General features: G+C 42.6%; 1 protein-coding gene across 1 annotated transcript; it reads left to right on the top strand.

Annotated features, from left to right (window-relative positions):
- The first annotated feature begins 2,809 nt into the window (after nt 1-2,809).
- LOC127614810 (14-3-3 protein zeta/delta-like) lies at nt 2,810-11,874 on the top strand. Its single transcript, XM_052086231.1, has 6 exons — nt 2,810-2,978; nt 3,509-3,879; nt 7,810-7,933; nt 8,311-8,474; nt 8,557-8,652; nt 10,652-11,874. Exons 2-6 carry the CDS (start codon nt 3,586-3,588, stop codon nt 10,724-10,726), a joined length of 753 nt encoding a protein of 250 aa, XP_051942191.1. The 5' UTR covers nt 2,810-2,978; nt 3,509-3,585; the 3' UTR covers nt 10,727-11,874.
- The last annotated feature ends 83 nt before the right edge of the window (nt 11,875-11,957 follow it).

Raw genomic sequence — 11,957 nt, 5'->3', positions numbered from 1 at the left:
GCCAGTGCGGCTGTGAGGGTAATTACCGCCCATCAATAATTTATTGTCATTGCAGTTTATCTGCTGCAGCAGAAAAAATGCAATGGTAAAAGCATTTGTGGGACCTCACTCTTTCTTCTCAAAAAGGGAGGGGGCGGCCTCACAAAGGAGCTGCAGCCGGGTGCAGTGATGCTTGGCAGCTATGAGATACCCGGTGCTGCAGCTCTGCAGCATGTCACATGAATGGGACTGCCGATGAGACATTGTCGAGTTGATGGACAGCTGGAAAAGCATGTCCTCAATCTCTTCTTGAAGGCATACAGTACATACTTTGGACAGTGTGTCGTGTATTATTCATGCGAAAGCAGTTGTAGAATATTCATAAATATAAATGTTTCCAAGCCGACAGAGCTCTTCTTCATTGTTTATAGCTGAGTCTGTGTGCTTGCACTTGTGTTTGAATGTGCCGAGTAAGTTTATTTTAATTAGCTGTAATTATATGTGAGAAAGGCGTACTGAACTGAAGAACAAAGGCTTTAAATGCCATGTAACAGACGCACGCTCACTATGCATTAAGAGGGATGGCACGCCTTTTTAGCATTTTACTCAGTCATGATTTGACAGTTTCGGTTGTAATGTGGAAAATGAGTACCGGTAATCGCTGAGTACATAAATGTTTCATACATGAGAACCTTAAACACAATCCATTTCCAAATGTTGGTCTACTTCCCATTTGTTAACAATTTGAAACAACCTTTCCCATTCGAAAAATACAAATATCTTGAAACAATAAGAGCCTCTCCCTTTTCTGCTTCAAAAACAAGCAATGTCACACACAGCGGGACAGATGGTGGCTACCTAGCTCGGAGCTCGGACTATTCATTCATTCATTCATTCATCTTCCGAGCCGCTTGATCCTCACTAGGGTCGCGGGGGGTGCTGGAGCCTATCCCAGCTGTCTTCGGGCAGTAGGCGGGGGACACCCTGAATCGGTTGCCAGCCAATCGCAGGGCACTAGATAGTGGCTAATGTTAGCCGCTAGCATTAGTAGCTGACGCTGCAGTCTGGATTTCATCGCCTCTTCAGCCTGAACATTTTCACACTTCACTCCATCTGGCTCAACGTCATGTCATGTCCAGCTTCTCCTTGCAAACCCCCTTGTTCAGTTGTAGGCTGTAGTATTGAGAGACATTACACACTGTTTTGAAGCTTTGGAGTGTATGAGTGAAGTACTCTCAAATGTTGAGGCCCCATCATAAATCATATCAATGGTTTCAGTATTTATTACCACAGATGTAAATGTGCAATTTTGTTAAGACCGTTTGTTGAGGTTCGATGCACAGCATCTGTGTTGTGTTTTTCAGTTGATTTTCATTTACTTTTAATGCTCAGGATTCAAATCTAAATGGTTCACATAGGATATCTGCATGGGCTAGAAAAGGCCCCTGCTCCCTCATATCAACAGGAGTGGCTCAAATCTAGAGCTGATGCCGTGGGATTTCCTATCCTATTAATATTGCTATTTCTAGCCATCTGGCCTACTGTGGACAAGACGCTCTATAACTGAGGATGCCGCTTCTAGTGACCGAAATAGAGTTCTTACTTGACTGGAAGGCAAATGTGAGTCTGTTCAAGCAAAAAAAGAGAGAGAGAGAGAGAGTGGGGCCTAGTTTCATTTTGGTTGCATACAGGATGTTAGCCTTTTTGTTCTTTCCTGTTGAGAGCAAATGTTGCCTTTTCTGTGTCCTCTGGCCTACTTCACAGTGTGTGCGCTGGAAAGTATCCATGTTCATGTCTCATTGGGTAGGAAGGCGGTCTGTCTTGGAGAAGATCCATCCATCCATCCGTTATCAACACTGCTTTTCCTGAAGAGGGTCGCGGGGAGTTGCCGGAGCCTATCCCAGCTGACTTCAGTCGAAAAGCAGACTACACCCTGAACTGGTTGCCAGTCAGTCACGGGTCACATACAGAGACAGACAACCTTTCACACTCAGATCCACACCGTCACTGAGTGGGAGCTGATCCCACGCTGCCCGCATACAAGTCAGGCGATTGTACCGCTACACCATTAGCGACTGCTTGGAGAAGAGGAAATTTGAAATTTTCACTCTGTACTCATAGGTTTAAATCAAGACCACATCAGCATGAGCCCGTGGCGAGCTGTGAGTTTGGTACTTGCGCATTCAACTGGGACTTACTTGACTAAATCCACTTAATGCCACCAGTATCACATTGAGATTATAGCTGTAAACCATCAACACTATAGAAAACCACAATATAAAAGCACACAATGGTGCCATCTACATCATCTAAAAGTAATGTGTTTACAAATTTTCAAATGCCAGCTCCTTTCCATGGATTCAGTGGCTTGTCAGTGTGCGTTCCTATGACTAAAGGTGGGGTATAAGCCAATACAACAGCTAGGACACGAAGGTTTTCGATTTGTATTAGACTGACAGTAAATGTATCACGAATTGAATCGTTTTTTTTAACAGCCTTTTTTACTGCTTAAAATAAGTATATTAAAAATAATATAGACTTTGTTGACCTCGCCATACTAATGAATGTTCATTTTTAAGGAAGAAATGATATAAATAAAAGCTGAATAAAATAGCCTGCCACACCCGCCTATCCTGTCCACATGTCGTGCCAAAGAAGGGAACGATTGGACCGATATCACCGTGGCAACAATATGACGTCACCTCCCTTGCTCTAATTGGAGGAAACCCCGTGCTACCAGCGGCTGCAACGTCCCGGCCCGTCAAACTACTCTTTCATATCCCGCCTCTCACCCCCGCGCTCATTGCGTATTCGCTGGCATCGCATAAATCACCTGTCACTCAAAAGAGATAGCGATTTACAATTGGAGAGTCGCGCTAGATAATCCGCCCTCCTTTCATCAAGTTCATTTGGATTCTAGCTGCTGCTGCTTGTTCTTTGCCTTTCTGCCCAATCCATCGAATCGGACCAATTTGTGAAGCGAATTCGGACCTTTCGAGGTGAGATACTTCGGTAATTTTTTGTTCGATATAGCAAGCGTCCAAGACGTCTTTTTGATAGCAAGTGTGATAAAATCGGACGGGGTCTGTTTTCGTGAGCTGCGCTTTCGTTGACACATTTTCATTGATAGGAGTGGCCCGTTAGCTTATCTTCTCTAGGCTAGCTTTGTAGCTAGCTAACGGCTCTACACAGCTTTGTGGCGGCCGGGCCGCGGTACCGACGTGACTCGGTTTGGCCATTTGAGAGCTCCGATTTTGGTGCTAGAATACAATTTTATAAGGAGACAGTCCACCAACACGGCATATTGCACGTAATGACCGTTACGTAATCGCGTTAAAACAAAAATGTATACCGCAAGGCGACGTCGACGCACTAAAAACCTTTACGTCGTTTTCTGTTTGGATAAATTGTACCAACAGTATTTCCATGGTTTTTAATAGGGTCGTTTTTTTCTCCATATGTGAGAGTTTCGTTTTGTCAGCCTGTCACGCCACAGTGGAAATAACGCCACTCCTTGTTCTACTCCCAGTTCACAGTCCACGACTCTCGCTCGCCCCGTCCGTGTTGTCTGATCCATCGCACCCAAATTAAATATTCAAAACAACAATGGATAAAGAAAATCTTATCCAGAAGGCCAAGCTGGCAGAGCAGGCCGAGCGTTACGACGACATGGCCGATTGCATGAAGGTGGTGACGGAGAAGGGCGACGACCTGACGAACGAGGAGAGGAACCTGCTGTCCGTCGCCTACAAGAACGTGGTGGGGGCCCGGCGGTCCTCATGGAGGGTGCTATCCAGCATCGAAGCCAAGTCCGATACCAGCGAGAAGAAGATGCAGCTGGTCAAGGAATATCGGGAGAAAGTGGAGTGTGAGCTGCAAGACATCTGCAATAGCGTATTGGTACGTGGCCTGCAATTTATTTATTTATTAGCAGAGAGGCAGGCAAAATGTATAAATTAAAATACCGGAGTCCCAATTGATTCCCCACCCTTCAGAGGAGCAAAGAGATGGAGGGCCATCCACTTGTGAAAAAAGTACACCTACATCAAAGCTTCTCTTATTTTAGAGCTTACATCTCTTAGAATAGGTAGAAAGATGGATTAGGGACACAGGGAATATCATACTGATTTCATCATATGAAGGCACCTAACTGTGTCAACGCTCCCAAAAAGGGCTTCACCAGTACATAATGACTGCATTGCTGAACCAGTTTAAACTTGATTGAAGAAGAAAACGTGCAGCTCGTCCTAGAACACGAGTCACCACTTTTTTCAGTTAACACCATGTAATCTTACTTTCAACAAAATATTGATCACGAAGACAATGATTGACACGGAAAGATTGTAACACAGTGTTGAAATGTAGTTCTTGCGTTTTACCTTGGCGATGGGATTTGCTAACATTCCTACGCAATTCCTCAGGGGCTTGCATTGCTCGTCAGAATAAAAGAGTGCTGGGGAGTACAAGGTAGTATTGTCATTGTTATGCCTTTCTGGAATCAATAATTTCGGAACCAATGTTATTGCATCACTGTGTGTGGCCACTGATAAAGTCATATTTATTTTGTTTTAATAGAAAGTCGCAACCTATCTGTTCTCCAATGCTGTAGGACTTCCAGATTGTTTACATTTCAAAAATGTGAATTAATTACAAGTTCAAACCATTCTGGCTTCATGGTTGTCACGCTTTATTTTTTGTCGTGATGGAGGTGTCGTCACAAAATATCTGAACACTTGTACATATGGGCCTTTGAATGCCTGTGAAGCGGAAGTCATGGAAGATTTGCTTGATAACTCACAATGATGGTTTTGGGGCTTTAGGGATTCCACTGCTTTTGGGACACCACTCGCAGGACCTTAAACCTTCTTGGTAAATCTGTGGGGTTTTTTTATGTGTACTCCCATAGCTAATGTAACAAGACATGTGCAATAATTGACATGCACAGTTTCCACTAGTTCAGCAGGAAACCTTTCCACGTTTTTAAGCAAATGATTTTGGACTACATCTGAACTACTTCCGAGCCTGGATTGACTATGAGTGGGGGCGGAGCACGCTTTCACTTCTTGATTAATCTATCGCAACAGCAGGGATTGTGCTTTGCATTATTTCCATCCTGCCTTGAATGTGGATTCGAGTTCTGTTGAAAGATTCCTGTAATGTCCGCGGGTGACTGAGACGACGCAACGGCTGTTCACTTTAAGCAAGCATGTTCCCAGCTAATGACTCAGCCTTTTGTGTTTCTTCTGCTGAGTGTTGCAGAAGGGTGTGTCTCTCCTCAGGCCTCAACTCGTTTCCAGAAACCTTAAGGGCTTCTCTTTCTCCCAAAAACAAATCTCTTTTAGACCATGCTGGCTGTCAGGGAGGATGGACACGAGTTACAGAGCGGACTATCGGTGGCTCGCCTGAACAGTGCTTGGAGCTAGATTAGTTGAATCTGTATTCATCTTGAAATATGTAGGCATGGCGTAGGCATTCATGGCCTCCAGTTCAGAAGTCTTGCATTCTGGGGATGTCGTATTAATTGTTTGGAATGTAAAACAGTTAAAATGTTCATTCATTTGTGACGTTACATTTTGTACAAAGCAGTGTCAAGGCTACATGTGGGGAAAATATTTAGGAGAATGTAATGTCCTGAAAGTCGGAATTTTAGCAGGTGAATGTAAAAATTCCCACAGAAATGTAAACTCAGCAGTCTGAGACCAACAGCCGCGCTCTTTCTTTTGAGACCAAGCAGGCACAATCATGTCGAACACTACAAAAGGTGTTTTGAGGCCCCCCACTTCACCTCCAGACCTTTACACATGTGCATTAAACTTGATGTAAGGGACCAATTTTTTTCAATTCTCAACTCACATATTGTGTTCAGCACAAAACACATTTTTTCCGCTCCTCACTTTTTCATAGTGTCCCTAACTGCCGTCTCTCAATTACTATCAAATTCAAATGTAAAACTCCCATGCCTGAAGACCAATTCTTGTCGGACATGCGAATTGAGTTGTGCTCACGGCAAGTTAGATTTTATATCTGGCGGCGCTGTTTGCACACTCTTGTGAGGGCTGATGACTGAAATCGGAGCTTTGTGTGAAAGCACTGTGAAGGGAGCATCCCTCCTCTTGTCTTTTGTGTGCAGCTTGCAGGGGAAAGGAATGCTCAGCACATGAGCCGTGTGCATGTTTTGACCAAGCCAAGAGTGGCCTGTGGATCTGACTTGGGAGTGGCTGCCGGGAGGGATTTGGCTCAGACAAGGACACTTTTTTCCTGCCAAGGCTTAGAATCCAAACCTCCTTTTTCCTCATTAGGTTTGAAGTTTATGGTAGTTTGCAGATGGTTAATCTGCACTCTGCTTTAATTGTCGCAGGAGACATTTTCTCCATTTGAATCTCCGTCGAAAGGCCCATGACATTTCCCAGAGGGCAATCACAGGTTATAATTTTGTGTTGAAGCTGTCATCCACCTCGGGCAATGTGATATTTATACATGTTCAGATTGTTTTGTCATGCCTGCCTTTGGAGGGGGAATGAGGTGACATTTTTAATTTCTCTCGGTGGAGGGGGGGGTCAAATGCTCATTGCAGTCACAGACCCACTTAGGCAAATTTTTTTATTTTTTATTTTGGGAGGGGGGGATTAAAATTTCGATAATGCCGTTACCATGGTAGTCAATTATACGCAGGTTTTCACGATCTGCGGGCCGCCCTGGTCCCCATCTCCTACAAAAAGGTGTGGTCCACTGTACTTTTAAGCCACCGTTCGAGTTAATTCCTGCACATATCCTCCTCGAACGGGATACCCCTCGTAACTTAAAACATGTGCAACAACACTTCACCCCACAATATACATGTTGTATTGGTGTAAATAAGTTTTATTTTTATGCCCTCAAAACGAGTCTGCAGCCCTGAAACATGACTGCTTAGCTTGATTTTCAACAATAAAAATTAAGTGTGAAAGTCACGACCTCACCAACCCTTTTTTTTTAAGCCTGAGGAAGATGACCTCATGACATGTGTCCCCCCCCCCCACCTCCCTGTGCCGCTTCACTGTTCCAAAGACTGATATTAAAGTTGAATGGCAATTTTCCACATTTGAGATGGTATCAATCCATGTCCAGGGGCCACACAGTGTGGCACCTGTATGAAAAGCGCGACCCAAGGGTGAGGCTTGTGTCTCAAGTTCTGTGGGCAGCACAAACTGCTTTCATCACAAATATTAGACTCGGTGCTAAAGGACAAGTTTGGAAATGTGGTGCCTTCTGCTTTGATTCTCATGCCACACACTTGTACACGAGAAACTGAAGTGAGTCTTAACTTTAGACTTTAAGGTTTGTAACCCCAAACCAGAGGTAGGCGACTATTCAGATTTTTTGACAGTTTCAGCGCCTCGTCATTACACGGATGTGTACGGGAATTCCGTCTGTAAATTTAGTCTTAATTTTGTAGCTTTTGCTGACTGCCACGAAGCCTGGACTCAAAGCCAAAATCCGCAATCGATGTTTGAATGGATTACTAATGTTATTTTCTGAAAATACATTTTGTTTTACATGTCGTAGTAAAATAAAAATTAGAACGTCATAATGGTAAAAGTGCACTTTTACAGTACTTCATCTTAAAGAGACCACCTTTCGAGACCTCTTACCTACCTGATATTTGCTTCTTCTTGGTGAAGGCTATCGAGCCTGTTTTATGATCAAATGTGTTTCTGGAAATGTTCCCCCTTCATTCCAGAATTTGTTACCTGATGTCAGGTATCACATTGAGGAGCATTAGATTTGTTTTTTTGGACCATGTCTATTAGTGTCACTACATCTAATCAAATGTTTCTCCCCTTCCAATAGTCGCTGCTGGATGAGTATTTAATTCAGAACTCCAAACAACAAGAGAGCAAAGTTTTTTACCTCAAGATGAAGGGGGATTACTATAGATACCTCGCTGAAGTTGCCTGCGGGGATGCCAAAAAAAGTAAGTGCACTCAGTCACTGCATTTAACTTTTATGAATTGCACATATTTGAATTATTAGGACCTGCTTCATAACTTTGCATACGTAACATTGCACGCATCATAGTATGTCTCAATTCTGGCTGGAAATGATGAAACGGCCTCATTTCAGAAGTTGGAGCAGTAGTGGGTGGTTGCTGACTCAACTTTCCGCACAAACTCTGTGATTGTGATGCTGTGATTCGATCTATCAGCGTTTTTCCTTCTGATTGACTGATTCACCATGTCACCCAATAGGCCCCGATTGATTTGTCTACCCTTCAAAAGCCTAGGATACAATGATTGGGCTTCTATCCAGTGATGGCCCATTTCTTGAATGTGAAACATGTATATTCATCAGGTATCATCGATAACTCGCAGCAGGCCTACCAAGAAGCGTTTGGAATCAGTAAGGCGGACATGGAGCCCACACATCCCATCCGCTTGGGTCTGGCTCTTAACTTTTCGGTCTTTTATTACGAGATCCTCAACTCTCCAGAAAAAGCTTGTGAACTCGCTAAAAAGGTTTGTGCACAACTTCACACTGTTCTCCACTGTTTGGGCCCCTTCTTCATTCAAATTGTTGCATTCCCTGTTTTACTTGCAGGCGTTTGACGATGCCATCGCTCAGCTCGACCAACTAAATGAGGAGTCCTACAAAGACAGCACCCTCATCATGCAGCTCCTCAGAGACAATCTGACAGTCAGTGTCCTCTTCTCATTTCAAGGGTTTATCGACTACGGGTGGTCCGATCGACTGGTTAAATCCTTCCCTTTGGAATCAACAAATGAGACTAGATGTGTATGTTGGCACGTTCACGGGCATCTAACTTAACTAGCACAATTTGCTTTTTATAAGGGAAAGACTGTGTGAGCCCCCATTCCCAGAAGCGAGACATTTCCCGCTTGGAGCTCGCGCACTTATTTGATCCAATGTGTGGTGCATAAAAAATTTGAAATACTGTTAATAGGTGGAGTTGTAAAGCACTATGGATATGGTCACTTGGGTCTCCAGTTATTAGGCGATCACAACCTTAAAATCCGGAAATCATTTGTGCTTTAAGGCAAAAGCAGAGTAGCAAGTAGGTGCTTTGTAATTGAGTATTTGTCTTGTAGTTTGTAATACACTCACCTTTTGTGGCGAAAACCAATGTCTTACTTGTTGTGATTGGTCGCTATATCGGCAAATCACACCCAATCCATGTTCGCCTTCCTAAACCCGCCTCGCAGATGCCGAATTTTATCAAGACTCGCGACGAAGCTAAAGTGCGTCAGATAGATGCGGATCTGAAAAACGCGTTTCGATGGGACTGATTGGATAGAAAGCTGATGGTGTCCCCAGTAGGAAACAGTAAAGAGGAACCATTGTGCTTGTGTCCGATTACGTGAAAAAGCTTGTCACCGTAAAGCTCTTTGTACAGTGTGTGACGATGTCATTCTATACGGATCGAGAGGATTGAAAGCTTTACAGTCACGCAACCTCAGTGAAACACCGAAAACGGACATTTCTACTGAAAAGTAACTTCTCGATCTCAAGCGCTTTTTGACAGCCTGGAGCATGTGTAAAAACAAGAGGAGTTGGCTATAAAGACGGGGAGGACCAATAAGCTTTTAGCGCTTGCTAAAAAGCTTAAAATGAAGAGAAAATAAAGTATTCTACCTCATGAAACTGTATATTGTTGTATATACTGTAAATAGACATCCACTTTATATAATAAAATACATTCATAACCTATATATAGTTAACAGTGTGGGACTTCACTATCACTGTATGAAGTAAGAATCAACTTTTTTATCACATTTACACTTATTCACATCTACACGCACACACTTTATGAATACAAGTAATGAACAAATCTTAAATATGGCAGGGAATGAGTTTGTTTCCTTTTTTAGTTTTGATTTTGAGCAGCAAATTTGAAGTTGCATGTTGGTGCTCACCAGGAAAGTATAAGCAACATTGCACAAATTTTCACTTGAAAGAATAGTGAACAATCTTTTTTTTTCTGTTGATTTCAAATCGTGTGTAAATTAAATGCACTTTATCTGCAGCATGTTTAGTGCCACTTTTGTAAGTGGTCCTGGCCACGCCCCTTCCTTTTTTCATCACGAGCCACTCTCATCCCTGAAGCAGTTCTACAGTGAACGTTGTATTTTTAGGTTTCAGTATCAAATGACATCCACTTATAACGAACAACCTTTTGGCTGACATGAACAATTGGATAGATATTTGCCGATCCTGGAGACTGCAGTAGTTTTAATGAATCCCTGTTATCGATGTTTCCTTAAATGATTGAAGAGTTCAATTTGAGCTTGAGTTTTGGTTACATTTTGGACATCGGCAACCAGGTGGGAAGGCTGTAGTTGTTGACGCTATTTAATCTGCCTCTGTTTCTCTTCCAAATCATTGGATCTATTCGGTTAAAAAAAAAAATACTGATTCCTTCTCTGTCAGTGGCGGTCCAGAGATTTGTCCATGTCCATTGCGAATTCCTCCCAATGGGTGTATTCGATGTTCAACTTTGGAAGGCCCACTGTGATAATTTGTACATAACCAGAACAAAGTAGCACTAAGGAGTTTGTTAAAATGACAGATGTAGTTCGAAATTGATAGTGTCTGAAGATATTTAAGTTACAATGTTTCCTTTGAGCTGCACAGTCGGATATTTTTTTAAATGCAAATTGTCTTTTTCTCTCCTCAGCTATGGACATCAGACACCGCTGGCGAGGAAGGCGAAGCAGGAGAAAGAGGCGATGGCGGCGAAACTGAGAACTAGAAGTCCTTGGCCTCCAACAAAAGGATTAAGAAAAAAAAAACAAAAAAACTTTTTACACATCTGCCATTCCTTATTGCTCCAATCCAACATTCTTCCAATGAAACCCATTGCTGAAACAAAGTAATTATGTAATCATGAAAAAATTTAATTGGGGGGTGCGGGGAGGACAAAACAGATTAGGATGACCTGTTAAAGTAAAACCCTCCATTCCTTTGGTTTGTGTGTGTCCTGGCCTTTCAGTATGTGCAATTTCAGCTGTAGAAAAGTATTGATAGCTTGACATGGTATTACGCTCTTTTCCTAAAGTTAGAGACAGAACCCTCAGTCGTTACATCGATCAACTGGAAGTTTATCCTCTGAGGAAGATTTCGTTTCCAGGTGGTATTCTTAGTTTCCTTTTCCTGCGCTATCAAAAAAAATAAAAGCATTAAAAAAAAAGTGGTACGGTTACAGCGTCTGAAATTACACTTAGTTTTCGTGCTGCAGGGAATGCCAGTGGTGCACGCATGCTGGCAGCAAATACTTAGCAGTTCCCCATTGGATTAATCCTCACTTTGAGGCCACTCTTTCACTAAAGCATGTCTGTTGCGGGAGGGTGGACGCTGTAGCGGGGGGCTTGACTGACTGACACAGTGGGAACTTTTAACCCTGGAGAACCCAAGAACCCTTTTCTTCTTTGGAAAATGATAAATTTTACATTAAATGACTGCTATATGTTCATTGAACATCAAGATGGGCGTTTTTCCAAATATTTAATGCTTTAATCCTAATTTAGGATTAGGGCCAAAATTGACCCTTTGGGATTTAAGGGTAGCATTTGAGTAGCAGAATTTATAGGGGCCAAATTTGACCCCGTAGGTTCTCCAGGGTTAATTCAATTCTGTCATTGCATGTCTCTTGAGATATTACACTGGAATGGGAACAAATGCTGTAACACAAGTTCAAGTGTCAAGTTTAATATTTTTCAACGCAGGTTTGTACACATCCGAAAAGAGGGTGGTCTGTTTGTCTGTCCAGTGATTGTCATTAGAGATTTCGACCACTATTGTTTTGCTATTCATTCAATTGTAGTCCCCTAAAGCCTTGTGGAACTGTTTGAATCCCTGTGTAACAGCTATGTTAACATGAATAAATCATTTTATAAACCATTCTGTGTGTGCGAGCAGTATTTTCTGTAATGTACTGTATCTCACTGAACCATCCTTGTCCTAAATTCCGTCATGGGAGCGAG

Source organism: Hippocampus zosterae, chromosome 14 (genome assembly GCF_025434085.1).
Source record: "Hippocampus zosterae strain Florida chromosome 14, ASM2543408v3, whole genome shotgun sequence".
NCBI lineage: Eukaryota > Metazoa > Chordata > Actinopteri > Syngnathiformes > Syngnathidae > Hippocampus > Hippocampus zosterae.
The sequence above is the reverse complement of the archived record's forward strand: the minus strand, read 5'-3'. Positions and strand labels throughout refer to the sequence as shown.